The 26,796-nt window shown below is 54.0% G+C and overlaps 1 protein-coding gene and 1 long non-coding RNA gene across 3 annotated transcripts in view; one reads left to right on the forward strand and one right to left on the reverse strand.

Moving 5' to 3' along the window:
- Positions 1-18,103, reverse strand: part of LTBP2 (latent transforming growth factor beta binding protein 2) — a 102,471-nt gene extending 84,368 nt beyond the window's left edge. Inside the window, exons 1-2 of one of the 2 annotated variants that reach the window (XM_036114450.2) lie at positions 16,923-18,103; positions 10,190-10,260 (exon numbers count right to left, since the gene is read on the reverse strand). In XM_036114450.2, coding sequence (XP_035970343.2) covers positions 10,190-10,260; positions 16,923-17,416 — 565 coding nt within the window. In that variant the 5' untranslated portion in view covers positions 17,417-18,103. The remainder of the gene's footprint in view (positions 1-10,189; positions 10,261-16,922) is intronic. The other variant, XM_078053957.1, reaches the window with a different exon arrangement.
- Positions 18,104-23,791: 5,688 nt separating this feature from the next.
- LOC144382796 (uncharacterized) lies at positions 23,792-25,578 on the forward strand. Its single transcript, XR_013450197.1, has 3 exons — positions 23,792-23,989; positions 24,089-24,168; positions 24,932-25,578. It is a non-coding gene; the product is annotated as an uncharacterized LOC144382796 (long non-coding RNA).
- Positions 25,579-26,796: the final 1,218 nt, after the last annotated feature.

Here is a 26,796-nt window from a genome sequence, read left to right on the forward strand (position 1 = left end):
AGAAAACTCCTGAAATTGCTTTGAAAGTAAGAAATAGAAGGCATCGTTCCTCCAACCCCCTACCTTCTGGCTGTGCCCCTTCTACCTTCACTTGGCTCCAAAACAGTGGAGCAGAGATTTGCTCAGATTTTCCACACAAACCCCTGCCTCTGGGAGGAGACCAAACTCAGAATAGGCAGGCCTAGAGGGATTCTGGAAATAGCTCTCACCGTGTGGCCTGCTCCTACCACCCGCTCAGAGCCTCTGTGATCAGCTACTTGGTATTAGAAAGAACATGAGGCCGGGAGTCAGGAGGATCTGGTTTGACCCCAGCTCAGACACATCCCTGCTATGTGACCTTGGACTGGTGCCTCCATGATCTCATCTACAAAATGGGGCTGAAAATTCCTGCCTCAAAAAGTTATGTGAGTTGCAAGAGAGATCGTGGCTGTGGAAGGGCATTGCATTCTCCAAGGCTGTGCTATGAACTACAGTCTTTTTTGTTTTTTGTTTTGGTGGGCAGCAAGGCAACGTTTATTGAACAAGAGTAGAAAGCTACTGGAGAGGAAGGGGGCCTGAGAGGTTGCCCCCCGAGTTTCTAAGTTTAGGGGTTTTTATGAGCTCTTCAGTGGAACTTTCTTAAGCAATCAGGGTGTGCTGAGTCATGCCAATCAGGGCTTTGGTCACATATCTGTCTACCTATTAGGTTAATATCAATGTGCTGATGGTCTCTTTTTGCTGACATCTGGGGGCTTATGTCTTAACTGCCCTTTGCCCATGATAGGGACAAATGCTTTGTGGTTAATTGTCTTATTTTAGGACATTTTGCAGAAGTCATGTCTGCAAAGGCTACAAAACAGAATGCTAGTGAGGATGCATTCCAGTCTAATGCTGTAGCCACAAGCTGTAGGCGGCTATTTAAAATGAAATTGATTAAAATAAAATAAAATGGTGTATCTGGGTGGCTCAATTGGTTAAGCAGCTGCCTTCGGCTCAGGTCATGATCCCAGGGTCCTGGGATGGAGCCCCGCATCAGGCTCCTTGCTCAGTGGGGAGCCTGCTTCTCCCTCTGCCTGCCATTCCCCCTGCTTGTGCGCGCTCTCTCTCTCTGTGTCAAATAAATGAATAAAAAATCTTTTTAAAAAGTGTAAAATTCAGTTCCTCAGTCACATTAGCCACATGTGACTCACGGCTACCATGTTGAACAACAAGCTATAGAACGTTTCCATCGGCACAGAAAGTTCTATTGGACTGCATTGCAAAGCTTTAAGAAAAACCACCATCTATCTCCCAGCGGCAGAGGCAAGCCAGCCTCTGGACTTCTCTTCCACCATTGTTTTCCCAGGGAAAGGCAATGTCAGGCCCTGGGTAAAGGGATGGACCAAGCCCTGTGGTACGGAGGCAGGGCTGCTTTTCAGGTGTTGAATACAGCCGGTCCGCTCTCTGTCCCTACCCCCACCCCCACCGCCCAGAGATACCTTCTCCCTCCATCTGTGACCTATTAGATGAGGCACTGACTTCAAGATGGGTCCCTTAACCCTGTGTCTCCTCTAAGACCTCCAGCACCATCCCCTCTTGTCTGGGAGATGAACCTTAGCTCCAGATCAGACTCTGGGCCCAGCACCCCCACACCTGAAGCTCAGCTGCTCCCTAGATGAAATCTCCATCTTTCCTAAAATCTGTGTCAGTGGGACACAAAGAACCTACCCACTGAGTTAGCGGTCCCTCCCTCAGGATGGGGCCCTGTCCCCTTCCACACCCAGAGGCCTACCCACCCTCAGTATTTAGCTCAGCCCTGCCTTGGACACCCCACCTTCGGCCTCCACCCAGAGGTTTCGGTTAGCCTTGGAACTCTCTTATAGGGGTGGGGTATCCACTTAGGCCTTCAGCAGTTTCTCCACAGCCTTGACCTCTGGTTTCTACAGAAAGGGGCCTGATGTCAGAGATCCCTGAGGCCAAGGAAATCCCTGTCTGGTCCCCATACACGTGTCTTCAGAATCCACCCGGACCTGTCCTCTCCATACAGGGGCTCGGCCCAGGGGCCGTGTCTCCAGGCCCCAAGCTCGGCCCCGAGCCCCCAGGCTGTGGACGAAGTCAGGTCCTCAAGGACTTGCCCTGCTCCCGCCACAGCTGTGCTGGGACCGCAGCTCGGGACGGCTGGAAACGGCCCTGGGGCTCAGGGGCCAGCCAAGCAGCCGGCTCCGAAATAGCAGTTGTGTTCACATAAAAGCCTCTAATGAGAGAAAGATGCCGTTTCTTGGCCCCTCGTGTGCTCTCTGCAGACGCCGTCTGGCAGGCCAAGCGGGCCTCTACCGTTTGGCGGCCAGAGGGGAGGAAGGGGAGGTGTGAGTCAGACCTTGGCCCCCAGCCCCTCAGCATGGACCGCCCTGCTAATTGCATTAACAAATGCCACAATGCTGGGCCAGTCAGGGGCAGGAGGCCAAGGGCAGGGAGCAGTCCCAATTCCCACCGGCTCCAGCAGGCATGAGGAAAGAGACCACTGGGCAGGACTCGTGGCCCAGGGCTGAGGCCTGGGTTTGTCTCCAGCTCCTGTCCAAAGCAGAAGAGTTACCCGGCTATCCGCACAGCCCCGGGGCCTTGTCTGGGAAAAGGCAGGGCTTTGGGGCCTCTGGAGATGAGAGAAGGATGGGATGGGGTCCCGGGACAGCCTCCATCAGGGATGAGCCCAGGAACCAGCCTTCTCTAGGGGAGCGGCTCTAGGGCACGGAAGATAGTTCTGTGGCTGACATGGAGCCACCAAGCCCTTCTGTGGCAGCACCACATCCCTGCCCAGGGTCCGGGAAGATCAGGAGGGAGCGAAGACACTCCTGCTTACAACTCAACGAAGGTCAGGACAAAAGCATGGAGGAGAGAACAACCTTGCACCCAAAGAGACCTGTGTTTAAATTCTGTGTGACTTTGGGCAAGTCTCTTCACCTCTGTGAGCCTCAGTGTCATCTAGAAAATGATCACGCATCCAACATTTACTATTTACCTAGGATGGTAGGCAAGGCAGACATCGTCCTTTTCTTTGTGGAGTTTCCAACTTAGAGAGATGGTCACAAAACAAGCAAACAAGTAAGCAGAAGAACCAAAATGGAGGTGGGTATGGGTTATGGAGGGAGAAAGATCTAAGGGCTAGGATCCAGAATAACAAGGCTGGTGTAGGGAAGCCCCAACAGAGTGGTCAGGGGAGCTCCTCTGAGGAAGGGAACTTGAAACAGAGACGGGAAAGAGGACAGGGAGCCGGCCACATGAAGAGAGGAGGAAAGCAAACAGAGCAGCCTGCACAAGAACCCGGAGGCAGTGTATTCCAGGAGTCCAGGCTGGATTGGGTGAGCGAGGGGGGTTCTGGGAGATGAGGCTGGGCTCACGGCAGCGGGAAGGAGGGAACAGCGATGTGTTATGATATGATGTCTGGAGAGAGAACCAGAGAGTGGGGAGAGCAGGTGGCCGGCTGCAACCATCACCCAGGAGCCCACACTGGTGCCTCAGACGAGAGAGGCAGCCGGGGAAGCAGGGAGCAGCAGATAGGCTCCCAGGAGATTTAGGAAGTGAAACCCGAAGAGGAAGAGCTCGGTGAGGAAGGTGTCCCTGATGGCCCCCAGGTGTCTGACTCGAGCATTCGGGCAGGTGGGGATGCCTTTTAACAGGGTGCTTAATACCTGGGCAGGGGAGCCGGCACAGAGGGAGGGAAACCACGAGTTTGTTTTGGACAAGCTGGGCCTGGGGATGTCTGGGGAGCATCAAGAGCAGATGTTGAGTAGGCATCCCGATGAAGGAGTCTGGAGGTCAGAGGAGAGGGCTGGCTGAAGATATATATATATATATATATAGTGTCGTCAGCCCAGATTTCCATCCATGGGAATACATCAGATCATTCCAGGAGGGGTGTGGTGAGAAAGAAGAGGACCCAGGACTCAGTCCTGGCACGGCAGAGAATCACACAGTGACCACTCACGGGGTGAAGGGCTTGAAATGTTTAGTGTGGTCCCTGGCACAGAGCGTGGCTGCTATTATTATTGTTGACTAACAGTTAACAGTGCCTACTAGTGCTCAATAATAGGGGACAACTAATGCTTGGCTTGGCTCCCATGGCCCCCCCTCTTTGCATGGGAGATTTGGAAGATCTGCAGAGTCTTGGGGAAGCCCAACATTAAGATGCTGGGTAGAAAAGGAGAGGCCAGCCAAGAAGGCGAGAAGAGGAGGCTGGGGATGGAGGAAGGAAACTACCAGGCCACCCATGTGATCTTGCACCTACTCAGTCCTTTACCAAACATGGACCAAGTAGGCACTCCCCTGGGAGTGGACACAGGACACAGCACCTGGCTTCAGGATCCCCTGGGTAAAAGCATCTCCTAAATACTTCTTTGAGCAAAGAGCCTTGGGGCCATGTGCCTGCTCACCAGGAAAATCTCAGGTACCCATATGTGGTGGGAAGAGAGACGATGGTCTCTTGCTAGGACCGTACCCTTCACGTTAGTTGGGTCTCCACTGAGGTCATGTGATTATTCCCCTTAGCCACCTCTCACCTTGCTCTCCTCCACTCCCTGCCAACTACTGAGTCTCATAGGACGGTTCTTCCAGAGACAAGCCACACAGAGGCTCCAGACTCTAGCTCCTGGAAGTTCTTAACCAGTCGGTGGCGATCCCACCCCTGCCGTGACCCTTTTCTCTAACGTTTGCTCAGCATTTACCATTATGAGGCCCTGGGCTAACTTCTTTACATGTATGACTTCTCTTCATTCTTGTAACTACTACGGGTGCTATTCTTTTTTTTTAGAAGCATTGTCTTTTTTTTTTTTTTTTAAGATTTTATTTATTTGACAGAGAGAGACACAGCGAGAGAAGGAACACAAGCAGGGGGAGTGGGAGAGGGAGAAGCAGGCTTCCCACTGAGCAGGGAGCCTGATGCGGGGCTTGATCCCAGGACCCTGGAATCATGACCTGAGCCGAAGGCGGACGCTTAACGACTGAGCCACCCAGGCACCCCTATGGGTGCTATTCTTCTCCCCATTCAGCATATGGAGAAACTGAGGCTGAGAGCAGCCAAGCAGCTTACCTGAGATCACCATACTACCAAGTGATGGAGGAAGGGTTTGAACCCAAGGAGTCTGGCTCCAAAGTTGGGGCTCTTACCCACCTGACCATAGTTTTGCCCAATGGGATGAGTCATTACAGAGATGGGATGGGTGGGGCCACATCAGGGCCACATTAGGGGGTATGGGGTCCTCATCTCACTGAGATGTGGACCAGAACAAAAGCCACCATGCACTCAGAGGCTCTGGACCAAGAAGGCAGGAGCAGATGCCAAGGCCCATTCCAGGATCTCCTGAGTTTTCTGGAAGGGTTAATAAAAGTGAGGCAGCAAAAGGGGACCTCTTGGCATAGTCCTGGGATAGGCCCTGCATTATTCAGTACATGCTTACTGAGCCTTTCCCTTGTGTCCAATGAGCACCTGCCACTGGGGCATGCCGAGGGCCATGTGACACAGTCCCTGCCCTCGGTGTGAAGGCCAAATGTGTATCGAGCACAGAGAACATGCCAGGCCTTGGACTAAACTTTTAACCTGAGTTATCTCATTTGTCTCTTACAACTCTGTGAGGCAGAGACTAACACTAGGCACATTTTACAGGTGAGGAAACTGAGGCACAGAGAGCGTAAGCATCTTGCTCATGGCCACATAGCTAAGTGGTGGAGTTTGCATTTAAAGCCAGGTAGTCGGCACAATCTCCTGGATGTGGATTAAAATGACAGCTAAACTCACCATGTGCCAGGCTCTCTACACAGACTTGCCCATTTATCAGGAGCATGATCCCTGTACTCCAGAGCCAGGCTACCTGGATTCACATCCAGGCTCTGCTGATTCCTGGATGCATGACTTGGGTGAATAGCTAACCTCATTTGTAAATGGGGAGAAAGATCAAATCTAGTTTATAGGATTGTGAGGATTAAAAATTAACAATATCAAGTCCCTTGAATAGTACCTGACCCACGGTAATAGCTACAGTGTTATTATTAATCCTCAAAAACAACACTATATAGATTGTTACACCCATTTTATGGTTGAGGCTCTGTGGAAGAAGAGGGCCAGTCCCTTGCCTGAAGACACAGAGCTGGGATTCAGATCCACAATTCCTTGGATTTGGCGCCAGAATCCAAAGCACATGCTCTTAACCTTGAGCCTTACTGCTTGGTGGTGGAGATGGTGGGGTAAGCCACCTACCCCCCTCCTCAACAGCTTCGGGACCCCCTCTGCCCCACCCAGAATAGCCTCTGTGCATCTAGGCTGAGAGAAAATGAGAAATCAAAGAATTTTTCAAATCTTCCTCCCCAATGTGAGCCTTCAGAAGCCCCCAAAGCGTGTGTGTGTGTTGGGTGGTGATGGGGGTGAGCCAGTCTGGGAAGGCTGGACAGTCTCCCAAAAGCCCTAACTGTAAACAGGATCCAGTCAGCCCACACTCTACGGTGCCTCCTCCCCCCCCCCCCGGAAGGACTTCAGGCAGGCCCCCGGCAGCTGCCTCCACAAATACATAAACCCATAAACCCCATAGCAGAGCTGGCAAAGCCACGGAAGGGAAGGCAGATACCGCGACCAGAGGAGGAGATGAGAGCCCAACTTCTGACCTTGCCAAGGTGGAGTGAGGAGCTGGGGTTCCAGCAATGGCCATCTGCAGGTGCAGTGGCTCCCTGAGGTCCAGGGACCAGACAGGGACGAAGGAAGGGGCCTGCCAGGCAGATGGACTGGGAGGTCACAGCAACCGAGGATTCTCTGAGAGGAGGAAGGAGGGGGCCGCGCGGTGGCCCAGGGGGCAAGGGCCATCCCTCCCTGCACTTGAGTAGTGGGTCAGACCCACAGATTTCTGGCAGAGACCAGGGGACAGACTGAGTCTCCACACGGTTCTGGGACTAGACTTCATTCTTGGCAGTGGGGGTAGGTCACCCACCCCTCCTTGTCGGCCCCTCTCCTGCTGGCCAGGGAAGCACCCCACATGTGTGAAACTGCTGGGAAAGAGCGCTGAGCATTCCCCAGCCTTGGCACTCTTGGCTCCAGCCAGGAGGGCAGCAGTGGGGAGGGGAGAGGAAGATACTAACCACGGGGCGGCGGCGGTGGGGGGGGAGCAGGAGGACCAGCTGACAGGGTGTGGAGCCAAGAGCCCCACATTCTACAGAGCCAACACCCCACCGCCCACGTGGTTCTCATTAGGCTCTTTAGCAGCAAAATGGCAACAAGCAAACAGCACAAGGCCCCGCTCATTAGCACACAGCCCTTCCGTGGGCAAGGCAACTTCAAGTGGGAAAGGCTAATGCCCACTGGCAGTTCCTCCAGGAGGGCTGCCAGCCTGCGGGCCAGGGTCTAGTGGGGGGAATGACCGGGAGAGAAATAGGGGGGCTGAGGACTCCCAGGCTGAAGGGGGATTTGGCAGCATGCTGGAGCATCCTCCGGCTGGGGCACAAGGGTACACACACGCACACACGTTGCTTCTGACAATCTGCCCACTCACCCAACCTTGAGTTTCCAGCGTCAAAACTCCAGTTTGGCAGAGACTACCACGGGAAAATCATGAACAAGTTAGGAAACCAAGAACCTCCAGCGCTGGAGGGCCGGAGCGCGAGGCCCAGGCCCAGAGCCCTCGGGCAGCTGGTGAGAGGCCAAGCCCCTCTGAAGCCACCCTGCTCCAGCTTCAACTCAAATCTCCGCAACCCTCTCTGCCAAGCTCACCAGAACGTACCAACCCTCCTCCCCATCTCCCACCCCAAATCCCTCCCTGGTCCTCCAGGGTGCACCAAGGCTCTGTTGCTCCAAGTGTGGTCCCTGTACTAAAGGCAGCAGCCCCTGGGAGCTCGTTAGAAACTCAGACTCTCCAGCCCAGACCTGCTGAATCAGAATCTGTACTTTATATTTTTTTAATTTTTTAAAAAAGATTTAATTTACTTATCAGAGAGAGAGAGCACAAGCAGGGGCGGGGAGCGGCAGGCAGAGGGAGAAGCAGGCTCCCCCCTGAGCAAAGAGCCTGATGTGGGACTCGATCCCAGGACCCCGGGATCATGACCTGAGCTGAAGGCAGACGCTTCACCGACTGAGCCACCCAGGCATCCCAGAATCCGCACTTTAAATAAGATCCCAGAGGATTCGTGGGAACATCCAGATTTGGGTTAGGGCCCCCGCTGCACATCTTCCTATGACTGGCCAAACCCTGCTCAGTGGTCTTCAGCCCTGGCTAGAATTGCCTGGGGTGCTTTAAAAATATACCAGTGCCCAGGCTCCAAGGGCCCAACCTCAGAGCTTCTGCTGAGCATGAAACCCTCTGGCTACCCACATCCCTGGTTTCTCTGCCCACGGGAGTTGCTGATTTTGAGTCTCTGAACCTCCTCCAATGAGTCTGTGACCTTAAGCAAAACCACCCGAGGCACACTGTCTTCATCTTTATCATTTTGAAGGACAAGGGTCTTTCCCCCATCTCGGCCCCCAGCCAGAGAGGGCCTGTCCTCTGAGAGCCCCACTCATCCAGGCTCCCTGAAAAGGAAAGAATTTTCAGGGGAAAGATCTGCTTTGCTGCTCGTTTTTGAGTTGGGGGTTTTGGTTTCTCTACCTGGAGACCCTTAGAGAGACCCAAGATTCTGCGTGAGCTTCACCGTCAGGCTGGGAGAGGGCCAGGGCCATGGGGTTTGAAGCGGAACCAAGAGCTGGGTGAACCAGCATCCCCCTCGTGTCCCCATCCCATCCCCATCTCAGGAGGCCTCAGAATCAGAGCTGAGGGAATCCATCAGGGCTGGGAACACCGCAGGTTTTTGTCATAGACCATTAGCTGTGAAACCCTCACATTGAATAGGGCCTGGGGCTTGTCGCTGGCCAGGAAGGGGTTCTGGTGAGACTGAGACTTTGCAGCCAGGCTTAGGGCCTGGCAGAATGTAGTGGCAGGGGGGCAGTCAGGCGGGGCTCCTGGGCCGGGAGCTGACAAGACCTCAAGAGGAGCCCTGGAGTGTGAAGGAGAAAGATCCCGTATCTGTTTTCCCCTGTGAGGATTCCAAATTCTAGAAGGCCTGGGGCTCAGCTGGGGTTGGGAGGGAACAAACCCCCACAGAGAAGAGTATGGGATTCTGAAGTCAAACCGCCTGGATCCAGCCCCGGCTCTAGGCCTTGGAGTAGCGTTACCTTGGCCGTGTTTCCCAATCAAGCCAAGACTCAGCGTCCTCGTGTAAGTGGGAATGATGACTAAACACCCACTGCACAGGGTTATTGAGAGCCTCGAAAAAGACATGTGAAGAGCTTAGCACAGTGTGGGGCGCAGAGCAAATGCTCAGCTGTGAACCAGCAGGAGTAGCCGGCATGGTGGGAGTAGCTGGTCTCTGCTCACAGGTGCAGACAGTGAGCCCCGGAAAGATGAGGTCAGATAAGCTATCTGGCCGCAGGCTGTAGTGATTAAGAAGAGGGACCCTGGAGTCAGGTCACCTGAGTTCAAAATCCTGCCATTTCCAGGCCACATGACCTTGAACAAGTGACTTGCCTGTGCTCAGTTTCCTTCTTTGCCCAATGGATAGTGGTCCTCCCTGCCCCATGGGCCTCGCAAAGTGTACCTGGCACAAACTGCGGGCCGCGTAGCCATCGGCTCTTATTGGCACTGCCTCTGTCCTGTGAGTGAAGGCCTGGGCATCGGGGCCCTCGCTCTTCCTGCCTCGCTCCTTGCTTTCCACGTAACTAAGATGACGACTCTCTCTTTGCTCTCATCGGGGCCAGCCAGGAGGAAGGGAGACTGCTCCAGACATGGGATCGGAGCCTCATCTGACAGCCTCATGCCGGCAGGGGGCCTGACAGAGGCCAGGACCGGCGGGGGCAGGGGCCAAGGCAGAGGGGGATTCCCATAGCACGCAAGGTGAATGGTGCCCCTAGAAATGAGGTTCTGGGGCCAGGCATGTGCTGCAGATCACAGGGGTGTGTGCGCGCCCAAGGGCCCCTACGGACAGGGCGAGCGGGGCACCAACACAGTGGGGCAGCAGGAGGGGAAGCTTTGAAAACACAAGTGGGGAATTTTATCTGAGAGTCGTTTTCAGCTGGAGGCCTTTTTAAAATCTCCCTTCCACCGTCCATTGCCTCTGTTCTGGAGAGGCAGACCGGGAAGACACCTTTGCTCCAGGTTCCGGAGTCCCTGGGCCTGGCCAACCTCGAAGGAGAGAGGGGGAGAAGGGCGGATGGGGCAGAGGCACTCACGTTTGATACAATGGTTGGTGCTATTTGCTGTCGTCCATCCTGGGCAGCACTGTCCTCCGCAGACATTCCTCCTGTGGGGTCAGCAAAACCGGGTCAGCACAAGGGTACTCAGAGAGGTACTATTCCCAGAGCCCCTTGGATGGTCCCACCCTCTATGGGCAGGGCCCCGGGAACACTGCCAGGCTGGCCAGACCGTCCTCCTTCTCTAGGGAGTCCACGTGGCCCCGGGGCAAGAACTTGGCGATCCCGCAGATCTGACAGTTGAATCCCGTTATTCTCTGCGTGATCTTGGGCAACTTCACTCTCTCCAGCAGTATGATGGAGGGAATAATACCTGCCTAGCTGGATTGTTGTCCCTAACACAAAGAAGGCACTCTCTAGGACAATTAATGACAGTGATGATGCAGACGATGAAAAAAGCAAGTTCAGAGAGGTTCAATGACCCGCCGAGGCTCAACAATGAGTAAGTGCCAAAGCCGGATCAAACCTGAGTTGCCCTGCCTCTAAGTCAAGCTCCAACCCTACACTGCCTCTCACCAAAAAATAAACACCATGGTCCTTTGCCCCACAAATGCTGACTATCTAAGCGAAGCTGGAAAACACACATAAAATAGTCTTTGGGAAACACATATGCATCATCAGCCAACAAATGCGCATGGGAGGAGCCTTGCCCTTGGGCAGGCTGGTGCATGGTGCAAGGGGAGACAGAGGGACCTGGGGTTATAGAATTTCTATTTAAGAGGGGCTTGAGGTGGGGTGCCTGGGTGGCTCAGTCAGTTGGGCGTCTGCCTTCGGCTCGGGTCATGATCTCCGGGTTCTGGGTTCGAGTGCTGCATCGGGCTCCCGACTCAGTGGGGACCCTGCTTCTCCCTCTCCCTCTGCTCCTCCCTCTGCTTGTGCTCTTTCTCTCTCTCTCACTCACTCCATCTCAAATAAATGAAATCTTAAAAAAAAAAAAGGGGCTTGAGGTGATGAGCTGGTAGGAAGATGAAGCTAGGGCCTTGGGTTAAGCTGCCTGTGCACAGTGAGCACACTCGTTTTATCTGCACAGGCGAACGGAACTTATTTTATGGGGGATAGTCCTTCCCCAGCTGTGGGGCCAGCACTGAGGGCCCCCACAGGAGAAACTGGTCTGTAGTAACTGCTGGGGTACTCACCCAGCTCACTCAAACTTCGCTTTCAGGTGTGTGGTGAAGCCCGTGTAGCACCAGCACCTTTCACCAGCCCTGACTCTCCATCTGGAGACCCAAATGCCTGGGCCTGGGTGACTTCTCTAGAAGGGTTCCCCCCGGGGAAGGCGCCTGAGGGCCTGGGCCTGGCCCTGGCTGTGTGGACCCCATTATTACCATCAGAAATTGTCTACTGAGCACTCACTGAAACAGGCTGAGTGGGGCAGCAGAGAATGAGCTGGAGAATCAGGGTGCAGAGAGGGGGGCCATTCCTGTGACCTCTGTGGACAGAAGAGTGAGCATCTGGTCTCGTTTACGAGTTTATTTGACATTTGAGTGAACCCCAAAGCTTGTGTGGTTTTTGGAGCCTTACAAAACATTCAAAATAAATTCCTGCAGCTTGGAAAAGCTGAAGCCCATTTCTAGCCCTGTGGCCCAAAGTTGTGGGGAGCTGCCTCCCAGCGAGATCCCAGAATGTCCTCCCAGCCAAAAGCTGGGTCATTCTGGCCACCTTGGAGCCACTCTGGACCGCGGCCTTCTGCTGCTTCCTGGCTCTATGAGAGCCTCCTCCCCGTCAGGGCCCAAGTTGCTGGGTTCTGAGGAAGGGGCTGGTCCTCATACCCAGGCTTTCTGAGTGTGCGCACTGGAGGAAGGGATGGATGTACTACCCACGCATTTGGAAGTCACTATGCCTTGCAGTGGTGACAAGTCCTCTTAGAGGCCAAGGAGGTCTTCACAAGGAAACCCAGACTGCATGCCTGAGAGTTTTCTAAGAACTAGGGTCTGTTAGTGTCCAGATAGCACAGACTGAGGGGCCTACTTGACTGGGAGGTCATGGCATGGAGCCCAGCCCAAGGAGGTCCCCTGAGCCAGCTGTCACCCCAGATGCCCTCGGGACAGCTTTGTAGCTGACTATAGGGGGCAGCAGCCTGCCCCTCAGGGCCTTCAGGAACACAGCGAGGCCTGGTCAGAATCAAAGGCTGCCGGGCAGGGCCGGCCAGGCTGGGCCTGGAAGGGCACTCAAGAGAGATTCAGGAAATCAATGGGGGACTCTGAGAGTTCTTTCGAGGCCAATATTCGAATCTTGGGCAGAGGCCTGGAAGGTGGGAGATGAGCATTCAGCTGGGAGATGACCATTCAGCTGAGAGATGACCATTCAGCTGGCTCTGGCTAGCTAGAGAGAGCAAGTAAGTCGGACTAGCTGGGGCATATCCGACTCAATGGTTCTGACCCCTTGGAAGGTACCACCATGAGATCATATGAGCCCAACCTTCCAGGTGACACCTCTCAGCAAACATCAACTCAGGATCCAGCATCATTGTCCAACCTTTAGGGACACATCTGGCCAACAGCCTGGAACAGCTCCTGGTCCACTTCAGACCAATGTGATCATACTGGTCCTTTGTTAAAAACCTCCCCTGACTCTCCATTGGCCCCTTTGAAGCCGGCCAGGCCCCCATCTGCTTATGCAGTCTAATTGCCCTCATCCCCTGTCCTGTCTCCACAACCTTCCACAACCAAGGCTATGATCCTCCAAGGCTACAAAATTTGTTGTCCTGCAATTGCACCACATAGGGCTACATTTTGATGTGGTGCCTTTGCTTAAACTGCTCTCTGCCTAGAATGCCTTCCCTCTCTTTGCTGATTAAAATCCTTTGCATAATCCAAGACTTCCAGATCAAATGTTACCTCCTCTGTGTAAGCCTCCCCTGATATATCCTCTGCCTTCCCCATTCCCCATCCACTGCAGTCATTTAGTCCTGATTATCTCAGGTTACTGGTCATATGTGTCCCCAACTTGACTATCTTGAGAATTCTTTCTTATTCCTCTTTGTGTCTAACACAATGCCTGACACGTGGTATACATTTAATACTTCTTGTTTCACTTAATCCACTGTTTCCCAAATAATGGATGAGCCACACCCAGGTTAGGAAAGGGGGTTTTAGGTTTCCACAACCACAGCATTCAACACTGCGAGTCACGTGGTGAGAAAGTGACCCCCTTTTCAGTGATCTTTCTAGCCTGATTAAATCAGTAAAAAAAAATCAGTCTGAGGTTGGGTCCCGATGCCAGGTCCTTCCCTCCACACTTGCTAGTCTCCCTTTTCAATAGGAAGAACACACCACACGGTTGAGCTTCTAGTTAGACACCATTAGAATTTAAAAACATTTTCTTTTCATTTCAATTTTCCTACAATTACCTTCTTTTTATGCCAAGTGGTACTATTTTCAACCATGATAGTGATACAAAGTGTCCTTGAAAAATGAATTTATTTGTGTAGAAAAATGAGTCAAGCACTGTTTGCAATAGCAAAAAAAAAAAAAAAATGTAAGTCATCTAAATGTTCAAAAACAGGAGGATGGATAAACTGTGGTATATTCAGACAGCAGCATAATATACCACAGTTAAAACGAATAAACGTGGGCTGATTATATTAACATGGCTAGACTCAAAAATCTAATGAGGAGGCGAGAAAGCAAATTGTAGGAGGATAATACAGTATGGTATCACTTATCTGAGTTTAAAATATGCAAAACAATATTGTGTATTTTATGGAGGCATGTATCTGTAGTAATAGTGTAAAAACATACATTGGAATCATGAGTAAATTCAGGGTAGTGGTTAACTCTGGGAAGAGAGAGACAAATTTATGGAGGGATTTTAAACTAAAAAAATCAAAAGCAAAAAATGCCAAAATATTAAGGTTTGAAAAATCTGGATCGTTAGTTATATTATTTCCAACTTTTTTTATATGTTTGTACAAAACCTCATAATATAAAATAGTTTAAAATAGATAAAATACAAAATCGTACTATTTTTTACAGTGTGTAAATTTAAAGAAAAATAATAGAACAAGAGAGAAAAGAGCAGGGGAAATTATTAGGCTGTGAGGCTAGTTCAAGAAACACTGAATATTGTGAAACAATGGCTTTAAAAGTCCTCTGTAGACCATAAATTCCATTAGTGCAGGATCTGTGTCTGCTGTGGTTACAATGTATCCCACACACTAGAACTGTGTCTGGCACATGCTTAATAAATCTTCATTGTGTGCAATAAATCCCCACCACATGCCAGTTCTGTGAGGACACCGGCTGTGTTGTTGGCCTCTGCTGCAGCTCCATGGTCCAGCACAGAGCCTGGCATACAGGAGGCTTTTCAAATATTTGTTGAATGAATGAAGAATCGCCCATAGTAGTAATGTAATCCCAAGCTTCACCAGCAGGTGGCACTTGGTCCTTGGCCGTGAGCAGCCCACTAGGCAACTGCCAGGGGTCAGCCTGGCCAGAAGCCATTAGCCAGAATGGGCCTGCACAGAGGAAGCAGATGGACAAGATTGCTACTCAGCTCACTTGGAGTGGTTGCGTGGACTGCCAGAGGAACCCACCCTTAATCAAAGCTGCAGAAAAGAATCTGGGGGAGGAGCCAAACCCAACATGTGATTTGATGTGTGCACCTGTGTATGACAGGTGCCTAGGGGTGGCACCCAGCCCGTGTCCTTACACGCCTGTACTCATATATCAGTTTTGTTGTGGTGACAATCTGCTTTGCACATCCCCACCTCACTTCACAACTTCTAATAGTGCACCCTTCCAATCCCAACCTCCACTATTCTACCTTCCCCCAACTTGCACCTAAATGCCTAAGCTATGAGCTCCTCCATGATCTGCCCCAACCTATGTGTCCAGCCTCACTCCAATGGCTTCCCTACACGAGGGTGCCATCCTACCCCCAGGCCAGTGCCAACAGTGAGAAGCCCTCAGCCTTGGGCAGTGCTACACCTCTGGGCCCCACTCCTGCCACCTCCCCTCTTGTTTCCCTGAATACTGCCCATCCAGCCACAGGGACTTCAGCTCCTCTGAGCTCCTCAGCCATAACTGTCCCATTCCTTTATGCTTAATAGGAAGCTTCCGTTACTAGTAAGCACATTCACTGGTACATATCTGTTCATCTCTCCAACTGCATTGTAAGTAATTGAGTTGCTCTCTTGGCAGGAACAATGCCTTTGTCTCTGAACCCCCATCCCCTGTCCCAGGCTCTGCACACTTGCTCTTAGGAAGCATGTATTCACTTGCACACGTCAGGAAAGGAAAAAACTGAAACACAGCCGGTGCTCCATTAACACTTGTTGACTGATCCTGTGTGTAAGCAACTTGGCAGTGCATGGGTCTGCTCTCCGCCTGTTTTAGGTTGGGCCTTGCTGGGGCAGCAGGGAGTTCATTCACTCATTCAACAGATGCTTAACGAATATCAACTGTCTGCAGGCTCTGTTCTAGGCACTAGTAACAGCAATGCACAAAACAAAGCCTCTGTTTTTGTAGAATTGACATTGGTGTGGGCAATCAACGCAGAAACAGGTAAAGCACGTGAAGGGAGACAGGGTGGGGCAGGTCTGCCAGAGCAGACCTGTCTGAGCAGAGATCTGAATGAAGGGAGGCAATCCTGGGGAAATAGGAAGAGTTCAGCAGCCAAGGAAAACCTGGAGCAGAAGGCCACCAGGCACACCGTCCTCCAGGGTAGAACTGAGGGTACAAGTGTCCTTGCTGTGCACTGGGACTAAAATCAACTGGGAAATTGGGCCCAGGCCATAGAGGGCTGCCAGAGCCCTTCCCAGCCTCTCGGATCCTGCCCTCCTCCAGCCCCGCCCTTCCCCGGGGCTCCCTTTGCCCTCCATTCTGGAGACACATGGCATACCCCGACGAGGCCAAGTGCCCCTCAGCCATGAGGATCCCCGACATGGGGATGGGGTTGCCTCCGAGCCTCCCGACGCTGCGAGGGCGCCCCCAGCGGGCAGCAGGGGTGCCCGGGGAGAGGGAAAAAAGCAAATCGCCGGGTTGGGGGACACAGCCCCGCAGATTGCGCGAGTCGCGCTGACACCTAGCTGCACAGGCGCACACACAGACCCCCTCTCCCACGTACCCACTGTGCCACAGCTCGGCGCGAGCGGGCTTCCGGCCCAAAGTGCCCTCGAGCCCATTCCCCCTCCCACGTCCAGCCGCGCGCGGGCCCAGCCCGACCTGCGTCCCAACTCGTACACTTGTAGCCAAGTTCAGGATTCCCTGCCAGCCCGCTTCCCGGAGATGCATCTGCCTTGGCACTCTGGAGCCCCGACGTCCTCCACCTACCTGCGCTCTGAGCCCGCTCAACCGCTCTAGGGCCTCAGGCGACTGGAACGCCCACCCTGCTGCCCCCTCTGGGCTCCCTCTCGGATCCCCGCGGTGCTGCGGGAGTCTGCGGGCACTGGTTAGCGGGGGGCAGGAGAAAGCATGGACGCCTTGGGAAAGGATTTAGCGTCAGGTCTCGGCGAGCTGGTACGAAAGGGTGAGGATGGTGTTTTTCTTTGCCCTCAACTCTACAAAAGTGGGTCAGATCTCCGAGCCTCAGCTTGAGGACCCCCGTGCTTTTCCTTGCAGTCCTGAGGCCGCCTTGGCCCCGGAGGAACCAAGGGCACGAGCCCGGGGCCCTCTCCTCTCGCCTGCACATCCCTCCACTAATGAGCACATGGGGACCCACCCTCGCTCCCTCCCCCCCCACCCCCCCTCCGGCTTTCCTCTGCAGTGCTCACCCCGTAAGCCGCCCCCGCGGCGGGGTTGGGGGCGCAGCCCCGGGCCGCTGGAGGGTTCCGAGGCGCGGGAGGGCCGGGGCGGCCCGGGCCCGGGCTGCGGGTTGCTGCTGGCCCGAGGGACTGCTTCTCCAGGTCTGCGCAGGTGGCTGGGCTCGCCGCGGCTGCTGCGCGCGGGGCGGCCTCCTGGCCAGCGCGTCGACGGGCCTCCGGGGGCTCCCCCAGCCGGGTTGGGCCCGCTCCGTGGGCGGCAAGCCCGGGACTGGCGCGTCCTGCTCTCGGAACAGACTGTACACCTTGGCTGCAGACGCTGCGGGGTGACTGCCCCCGGGGCGCCGCAGCCGATTCGCGTCCCTGCCAGCCAGCTCGTATCTTCCCACCGTGTCCCTCTGAGCATGGCCCATGCCCACGAAGACAGCCAGAGTGAGGGCCAGGAGGCCCCCGCAGGGGTTCTGCAGGGCGCGCCCGGGGCAGCGGTGGGTGGTCGGGGGCCTCATGGCGCCGGGGGCGACTGGAGAGCGCTGAGCGGGGGGAAGTGCCCCGGGGGCTTGCGGCGGCCGCGCTCCGCTCCCCGGCCGGCGGCCCGCTTCTCCCGGTCTAGGGGCTCCAAGCCAGCCTTCCCGGGGCGAGGGCTGGGCGGCGTGAGCGGTCCCGGGGCTGCGCGCCCCGAGCCTGGCGTCCGCTCGTCTCCAGCCGGGCGCGCACCGCCGCCGCACCTTCGCGCCTTCTCCCGTCTCTGCAGCCTTCTGAAGGGCAGACGGACGCTTTTATTTTTGGAAACCTCCCCCTGTTTTTTCGTCTCTTTTATCTACACCATGCCCCCTCCTCGGAGGGACAGCTCAGCCCCCTCATTACGGGAGAGGGAGAGAGGAATTCCAGCAACACCCACTTTGGCACCGGGAAGCGAGCGGGCGGCGAAGGGGGGTTAACCCGTGAGGAGCTGGGGGCAGCGCAGGGCTGACCCGACGGCTGGCAGGGGAGACGACGCCTGCCGGGACAGGGGCGCCTGGTCACCTTCCTCTCGTCCTGGTCAAGCTCGAACTGCTGACCTGTCCCGAATTTCTCTCCTGCCTCTGGCCTCTGGAACAAACTCCCGGTTGCATGACCAAGGCTGCGGCCTCGAAGGTCTGGAGGAGGCCAGGAGAGGTATTAAGATCGGCGGGACAGGGCCGGGCCCCGAGGGACGGACGCCCGGCCCCTTCGCTTCCCGCCCCCGCCACTGGGGGCGCAGGCTCCGGGGTGGGCTTAGCGCGGGGCAGCGCGGGGCAGCAGGGGAGCTCGCCTCCCCCTCGCCGCCGCAGGGTGCGAGCGCGCTGGAAGGTCGCCGGGGGGCGCGCGCCCTCTAGTGGAGCTGGCTGCGTCCTCCGCCACCTTGCAGCCGCTGCCCGCCGCCTGCGCTCCTAGATCCTAATCCTTTTCCTGCTGCGTCAGGGTCCGGGCGAGGCCTGGGGCGGCGATGGCGGATCCTGGAAGAGATACCACCTTTTTAACAGAGGTATAGACATAGAGGCTCTTGAATAAGGTCACACCAGGTAACAGCATGTGTCCAAAAAGGGGATAAAATCCTGGCCTCCTGCTTCAGGCTCAGAAGCCCATTCTCTGGACTACCCTGGGGTATGTCCCAGAGGAGGGGTGGGAGGGAATCGATGAGTCTCTGATTGACCTGGTGTGTGCTCACACCTTGAGCTGGCAGCGAGGGGGCGGGGTGCAAGAATGCTGACTGCCACCCATCTGACTACCTCCAACAATGAGCTCATCATTCATGCCATAGCCCCCTGCCCTCAAGCCTGAAGGCCTGGCCAGTGTGCTGTCCCCAGTGCATTTCCACAGCCTACTGTTTCGCAGGAAGGAAGAGTGACAGAGCAGGCAGGAGGGCACCCGTGGATAACGTCCCAAAGGATGGGCACCGTTAATACCTAGTGTTGGCCTATGGCCTCCACTCCAGACTCTGGCCAACAAAACCCCGCATGACTGGGCCCCCTCTCTTGCAGTGTTGTCTCTGCTCTTTGAACAAGCCACATTAATGTCCACTGCCCTCTCCCTGGAGCACTTCTCTCCAAGATGTTTTACAGAATTAGCTCTTCATGGCTCCCCCTCTCAACTCAAATATCACCCGCCTCCTGGAGTGGCTATCCCTGAGCCTCCAATCTAGAGCAGTCCTCCCACGTGTGCCACGACACCCTGCTTTACCTTCCTTGCTTGAATGCCCAGTTGAAAGTATCTTTTTTATTTGTTTACCTGTGTAACTGACTTACTGAATGGGCTGAACTTGAAGAGGGACAATGAAGAAAGAGCTACATTTTCCTCCCCTCACTGCCTTCAACCATGGTATGGTGAATTTCCCTTCTCCACCTTTAATGACATCTCAAGCAGAGTCCTTGGCTTGCCCATCCCCGCCGCCACAAGAACAGTCTCATTTCTGTAATTAAGACCAATTTTCAGGCACTAAAAAGTCTGGTCCTGTCCAAATCAAAACCTCATCCAGTTTAATCAATCTTGCATCCAATTTAATACTCCTCCCCTCCCCCCATGGGCCTATCTCCTGGCCTGAGATCCTGTGGTGGGGAGAGTAGGGCATGGTCTGTTTTTGTGTTGTTTTTTAAGATTTACTTGTTTATTTGAGAGAGAGAGAGAGAGCAGGGGGAGGCGCAGAGGGAGAGGGAGAGAATCTCCAGCAGACTCCCCACTGATCACAGAGCCCGACCCGGGGTTCGATCTCATGATCCAGAGATTATGACCCGAGCCAAAATCAAGACGTAGACACTCAACTGACTGAGCCACCCAGGTGCCCCTCGCATGGTCTGTTTTTCTAATTTCCCTTTTCTGCTGTGGCTCCCCTTGTCAGGGTTGGAGGAGAGGTGTTAGAGGGACAGTGACAAAATCCTATGTGACAGGTGCCCTTGGCTGGCAGGTGCCAAGTGTTCATTCTTCCATGGACACATCTGTGGGCTTTTGGGAGTCTCCCTGCAGGACCTCCACCCTCCACCACTGCTGTAGCAAAGCACTCTCTGGCCAGCCTCTTGCAGACTCCTGTATTCCTTGCCTCTTGTGGGAATTGCCCGTCCATGCCAGCAAACCACTGGTGACTTGGCTGCTCCTCACTCTGCCATAGAAGCCACTCCGGCCAGGATCCACAGTCAGAGTTCTCCAGATGGGAAGTGCACACAAGTCTCTTCATTTATGCCCATCCTCAATTCCTGAAGACACGTGTTGGGTTCTCCCCAGAAATTCCTCGCTGTGCCTTGGGCCATTGGGGGGTGCTTGCAACCTCCAGCAACTCAGCCTCATGGAGAGAGAGTTATGGGGAGTCATGCTAGTCTCCTCTTCTTGGAAGCCCCCAAGCTCTATGACTTGTTCTTTTGGGGCTTGGTTTGCGCTGAGGAGTGCCCTCCGGGGAAATCTCAGCCTTGCCTACTAATGCAACAGTTCCCTACCTCAACAACTTTCTTCAATCCCTTTCATGTATAGACTGGAAGCCAGGGATGTGGTGCAAGTGTTGTTGAACCAGTTCTGCCTTTAGGAAGGTGTCTAGTACTTCCCTTTGGAATGTGAGAATATTTAATCCTTATTGTTCTAGTCTTTGCGGCCTCAGCAGAAATTCAAAGATCACAGAAGAATCCTGTTCAACAACCTATAAAATCATGTCTGTCTTCCCAAGCCACAGTGAAAGCTCCAAAGGAATAGATATCTTGTCTGCCTGGCTTGTTTCCCCAGAACCTAGAACAGTGCTTGACTCCAACAGACAACCAAGAAATATGTGTTCAACGGTTGGCTAAGTGAATGAATGACAGAATGATTCCATCAAGTAAAAAGGGCTGGTATCATTAGACCCACTTTAGGAGAGAAAAAAACTGAGTTTCTGGTGGTAATTACTGGTCCAAGTTCACGTGCTTGCTGCCTCCAAGGCTGGCCCTAAGGATCTCCTTGAATCCTGTGCCTTGTGTTTTGAGATGAATGCCATTGGAATTTCCAGAATGTTCAGTTTTCTCCCTGAGACACTGCACCTTCCCAGCTTTGGGAAAGCCTCAGCTCCACACTCACCCCCTTGCCCTGTTATCCACCCCACTCCTCAGCTCGGGGGAACCCCCCTCCTCTTCCCACTACCTGCCCCGTTCCTTTAGGAGCTCTCCTCTTCATCCCTCAACGCTCACCTCAGAGCGCCATGAGCTTCCCAAGGCCAGAAACCTTGGCGTCATCTTTGTCCCTGAGCTATTTTTTCCTCCCATGTGTCCAAGTCATTATTACTGCTCCATCTCCTCTGTCTGCACGTCTGGAAGTCTGCCGCCCATTCAGCCTCTTACCGCTGGCCTGGGCCAAAAGCCTCATGCAGACACACTTCCCTCACCACTAGGCGCCCCGCCCACTCCTCCATGAGTACAAGTGGTCCCTGGAAATTCCCACCCTGTTCTCCTGGGGCTGCAGCCTGGCTAATCTACTCTGAGGACTCTCCTTCTGCCCCACCCCGGTGCCATCCTCCCGTCCTGGCTCCCGTTTACCACCCATCACTCCCTCCCCTGTAACTGTTGGGACCTTGAAACAGCTCTTCAGAATCTCCAGTCCCATACTTTTGTTTGTTTTTCTTTTCTAAAGCTGCCAAAATTTATGGAGCCTCCGATGGCCCAAGCACGGTGCTAAGCATGCTACATAAATTGGCTCATTTAACAAAATAAAGGAGGCATTATGATTTCCAGGTGGACAAAGGAGGAAACTGAGGCTGGGAATAGCTACTGGCTTGTTGGTAAGTAGCGGAGGCAGGACTCAGACTTTGATCATTTACCACCCAAGCCCAAGCTTGTGAGCCTGCACCCTGTTGTTTTAACCCCGGGCTTGTGCCCCAGCAGCCCTCCTCACAGCTGAACGGGGACCTTTCCCGGCCCCTCTGCTCCTGGCACACCTGAGTCCCTCCACTGCACATTCCCCACTCCCTCTTCCCTGCCTGCAAGCCCACAATCAATTCCCTGGTGGTATGGAGCTACCAGAATCTTCTCTCCCCCTCTACCCATCTTGCCCAGTACAAGAAGGGGGGCGAGCTGTTTCTGGCATGGCCCCTGACTCACCCTGTGTCACGTCCTCACCCCTGATACCAGCTTCCTCCCAGTGAGGCACAGAATGCTGCCAAGCCTACTCACCCATCTCTTGGGGCTGGGGAAGGAAATCATCTCTGGAGAGCCCTGCAGAGAGAGGCGGAAGGGATTGATAAAGGATTCCTGTGGGAAAAGGTTTGCCGGGACACAGGCACCACAACAGGGGGTGGTGAGATGCTGGGCACCCAAGGCAGCCTATTCGCTTTCCTGTGTCTTGTTGGGATAATGCTGGCAGCCGCATGGCTACCAGGACCTAAACTAAGTTGGTAAAAAAGGACCAAAAACAAGGGATGAATTTCTGTTCCTTTTGCTGAGACCCAGACTTCCAACAGAATTCCAGGGATTTTTCTTCCTTGGAAGTGACTGGACCTCCAGCCCCGAATTCCTCTCCCCAGGAGAGCTTGTTCTCCTGCTCAGAACAAATAACACATTTCCTGGTTAATCAGTGGGCAGAAGAGCTGAAGGAAGGCTGATTGGGCCCCTGGCCTTCCCCACCGGGGCAGCTCGTGGGCTCAGATGTTCTTGTGCAGACCCAGGGGAGAGCTGGGACCTCGGCAATGCACAGCCTCAGCCTCCAGTTTGGAAGGTGGGGGCTGCACCAAGAGGCCCCAGTTCGCTCCTGCATGAGGCCTTCAGGGCCCACGAGGGCTGCCGAGACCCTTCCACCTCAGACACCGAGGCCTGGCATCCCCCCAGAGCTCACCACACCCCCCCCCCCCCCCCGCCTCTGCCTTGGTCATCCAGTGTGGTCTTCTCCAGCTGGGCATGAACGCTTCTGGCTTCTCTGAACTGAGCTCAGCTCTCAGCTATTTTCTCATCTGAAAAGGGAGACAAAGATGCTCTTCTTGCCACCCCCACCTTCAGGGCAAATTAGATAACCAGCCCGTCTAACCTGTGTGTGTGTGTGTGTGTGTATGGGGGGGGGGCGGTTAATTACCGCGACTCCATCTGCCAGCTGGTATTTCTTGAGTGCTTAAGAAGCACCAGGTGCTGTGCTAAGTGTTTCCCAGACATTCTCTCATTTAATTCTCGTAGCAATCTTAGGAAGGAAGGACTCCTAGTTCATCACGTAGCACCTGAGGAAATGAAGGCTCAGAGAGGTAAAATGGCTTACCCACAATCACAAAGCTAGTACGTGGCTACACTAGGGTCCATTCCCTGGCTTGTCGGGTTCCAGGCATGACAACGCCGGCCTCCAGAGGAGCATTGCTCTGGAGACGCGCCCCCGGCTGCAGGTCCCTGGGAACTGGGAGCATTCCTAGCTGTGTGTGGTGTGGTGGGGGGTGCCGAGGGCCACTTGGAGAGCCCCCACCAAGCACGTCCCACCCTCCTCGGGTCTGTTTCTGGCTAGGTCCGATTTTTGGGTCAAGGGCAGATAAAAGTCATCACGGTGAGTCTCAGTGAGTCTGATTCCCTCCCGTGGAGGAGAAGGAAGGAAATGAAGCTTACCCTACATCAAATCGGTTTCAGTTGCTGAATGAAGGCTCATCTCACCCCTCAGTTTTTCTCTTTGGAAAAGAAAAGTGCCATGAATAGAACATCCGCGTGCCCCTGTGTGGTGGGCATTGTAATTCCCATCTCACAAACCCAGAGGGGTGAGGACTCTTGCTCAAGGTCAGACAGCTAGGAGTCGAGCCTGAGTCAACGAGAAAGTCTGAACGGCTCCCAAGCCCATGCTGCTTCTGCTGCCGCACACTAGCCTTGCCCCAGGATGCCTCGCAATGATGTGAAAATGCAGCTCACTTTCTCTTCATTTCCAGTCTTTGATACAAGAGTGGGCTGATCCGAAAGCTCTGTGCATTTAGCTAAAGCTCAGACAACGTTTCCCACTTACCTGCATAAATTCCTTCAGCCTCTGACTGGAGTAGAATCTTCTAGAACTCCTGGGCGATGAAACATAGCTTCTCTCCAAGCAGAGTCTGTGAAGACCTGAGCAGGGAAACAGTGGGAGCAGTCTGGAAGGCCTCCTTCTTCTAATTCCTTCTGGTGAGACCACGGGGGCTTTGAGTGCTCCATAGCGGGTAGGAGTGAGGGGGATTTGGATGGGGAGGGTCTCATACTGCATTAACCATTCAAAATCCCCAGGGAGAAAGTGCTGTGGGCCAAAGGGACTGTGCCGACCTATCCAGGATTCCGGACCGGCTGTGCAGGAATTTGAGGACAAGGCAAGTAGGAACAACTTCCCTTGGCTATCGTTGGGGTCTCCCAGCCTGTCCCCACCTTGGCTTCCTGCTGTGAAGCAGTGGTATCCCTCATACCCCAAAGATAGGAGTTGTGGGGACAGAGAACAAAAGCTGCTGTGGGGTGTTTCCCAGAATAAGCTTTTCCCAGGAGGCCTGTAAGCAGCCTCCCGTGCATTCTTCATCATCAAGACAAAGAAAGGGGGTAACGCCTTCTGCTATCATCTCTTGACCTCCATTGCCCCCTGGATCAGACGCTGAGAATGGAGACACCCAGTGAGGTTTTCCCTGGTGCCCCCAATACTCTAGTCTCTAGGACCCCAAGCCTTGGGGTCAGGCTGGGATCCTAAAACTTGTCAAGACAGGGCACAGACACCAGGCTGGGGAGTGGGACAGGAGGTGCTGCCAGACCCCAGTGGGCCCCAGCCTGCCTGCATGACTCATTCCTTGTTTCCGTCCACTCCGGTCTGAGGGCCTTGGCCCAGGGGCCTCCAGGAGGTTGTAACACAGGCTGGCCCCTCGCCCATCGGGGCTCAGCAGACAAAAATTAAAGATCTCACTGCTCAGGAACTCACACAGACAGCAGGGGCATGCTCTGTGCTCTGCCTCATCAGACCAGACCTCAGGCCAGAGGGGATGGATGGCCAAGGGAGGAAGGAAAGGCGTCTCCGGCTCCACCCCCTCCTCTCTATCCCTCACATCCAGTCATACAGCCCTGGCCACTGCCCACTCTCTTCTCACTCCTCAGGCCATCGCCTGAAGACGGTGGTACCACGCGCACTCCTCAGCTCCCCTGCTCTCCTCCCCATCTCTGCCTGAAGACAACAGTGGAGGAGAAACAGACTTGTAAACAACTCCTCGGACTTTTTCTGGCAGCAGAGTTCTAATCAGGCCTCTCACCTGCTCAACAACCCTCAATGACTCCCCAGGGCCTCACAAATCAAGCCCCAAACTTCTGACTAGGCCTGGCACACAAGCTGGTCTCATATATGTCCCCTCATGTACGCTGGTATTCAGCACAGTCCTACTTGCTCAGAATTCCCCCTAGTTTCCTCTCCCATGTCTCCTCACCCAAATACTTAGGCTCACATCATTTCCTTCACCTGGAATATTCTTCTCACCCCTGCCTGCCTGTCTTTTAACTCCTATCTCAAAGGCCACTGCTTCCGAGAAGAAGACTTCCCAGAAGTCCCCCCCCACCCCAAGTCTGCAAAGCTGGCTCCCTCCACTGAACCCCAGTAGCTCCCGATGTACCCCACCCCACCCTGCATGACTAGGCTGCAGCTGCCAGTCCTCCACGGTGGGAAATACCTGGGGCTTTGGAGTGCCACTCTGTACTATCACTCACCAGCTTTGTGTCCTGGTTACAGTGACTTAACCCCTTTGAGACATGGTTTCCTTACCAATAAAATAGAAACTGTAATACATGCCTTTCTAAGCATCGCATCTAGATAGGCCAACTGTATTTACCAACCACACAACACTCCAGACACAACTGAATGGACCAGAGATAAGCCCCTGACCCAAGGGAGCCTTTTCATTGGCGGTCAGGGACCTAAGACTTCTGCGGTCTGACTTGAATGCAGACATCCTTGGTTACTGGAAAAACCAGATTCTGTTTTAAACATTTGAACTAATAGACTTTTCTTCAAAAACCCAAGCCCTGGGATTAAAACAGAATAGGCAAGTCCTAGTTCTTGAGAGCTTGCAGTCCAAGGGGGGTTCATATAACCATAGAACATAAAGCCAGGCAGGTGGTGTGACTTGTGCAGGGTCACACAGCTAGTCAGAAACACAGAGAGGGCTAGGACTCGGGTCTCTGGACCTGGGTTTAGTTCAGGGTGGTTGGCCCCTGCTCCACGCTCAAAAGCATGTGGCCCTGAGCAGATTGCCTGAAGAAGACTAAGGAGCCACCATGCCCCACGTCAACCTATGTTGGCCCAGCTTTTGCACAAAGGGCTCCTCCCTTCAAGGCAGTGGTTAAAAGACAAGGTCAGATCATGGCAGGGAGCACAGACCCTGGTTCTAGTCCCCCATGTGTTCCCCGTGTCTGCCTGGGCCTGCCTGCTTCTTCTTCCAGATGTGAGTTTCCTCATCTCTAAAAAGAGAGGATTTTACTGGATAAACTCAAATTCAATGTCAACACTAAGATTTTGATTTGAGGAGCAGACAGACAATGGGTGGGTGTGGGTCCAAGAAGTGTAGGATCCACAGAATGTGAATACTGGACGGGACCTCCCTGAGAGATCAGCCAGCCCACTCCTTCAATTTACAGTTGAGGAAACTGAGGCTCAACAGGGGAGAGATGCTTGTCCGAGGTCACATGAGTGGTTATTTGGCAGCCCCAGCTCTTGAACCACGGTCTCCTGACTCCCAGACCTCTGAACTCTTTCTCTTTCAACTCCCTCAAGAAGCTGGGAGCTCTTTGGCTGCCTCAGCCAGGAAAGCCCAGAGTGGCTGTGCATGTCAGCAGCAGGGCCTCAGAGCCTGGGAACATCTCTGACAGGGTAGGTGCAAGTGCCAAAGCTGCTGGTGGGGAGGGATGGGGCTGGGGGCCAGGGAGGGCGTATTGAAGATAAGCTGTCAGCATCTCTCCTCTTCCAGTTGGCAAGA

This window comes from Halichoerus grypus, chromosome 8 (genome assembly GCF_964656455.1).
Source record: "Halichoerus grypus chromosome 8, mHalGry1.hap1.1, whole genome shotgun sequence".
In the NCBI taxonomy this organism is placed as follows: Eukaryota; Metazoa; Chordata; class Mammalia; order Carnivora; family Phocidae; genus Halichoerus; species Halichoerus grypus.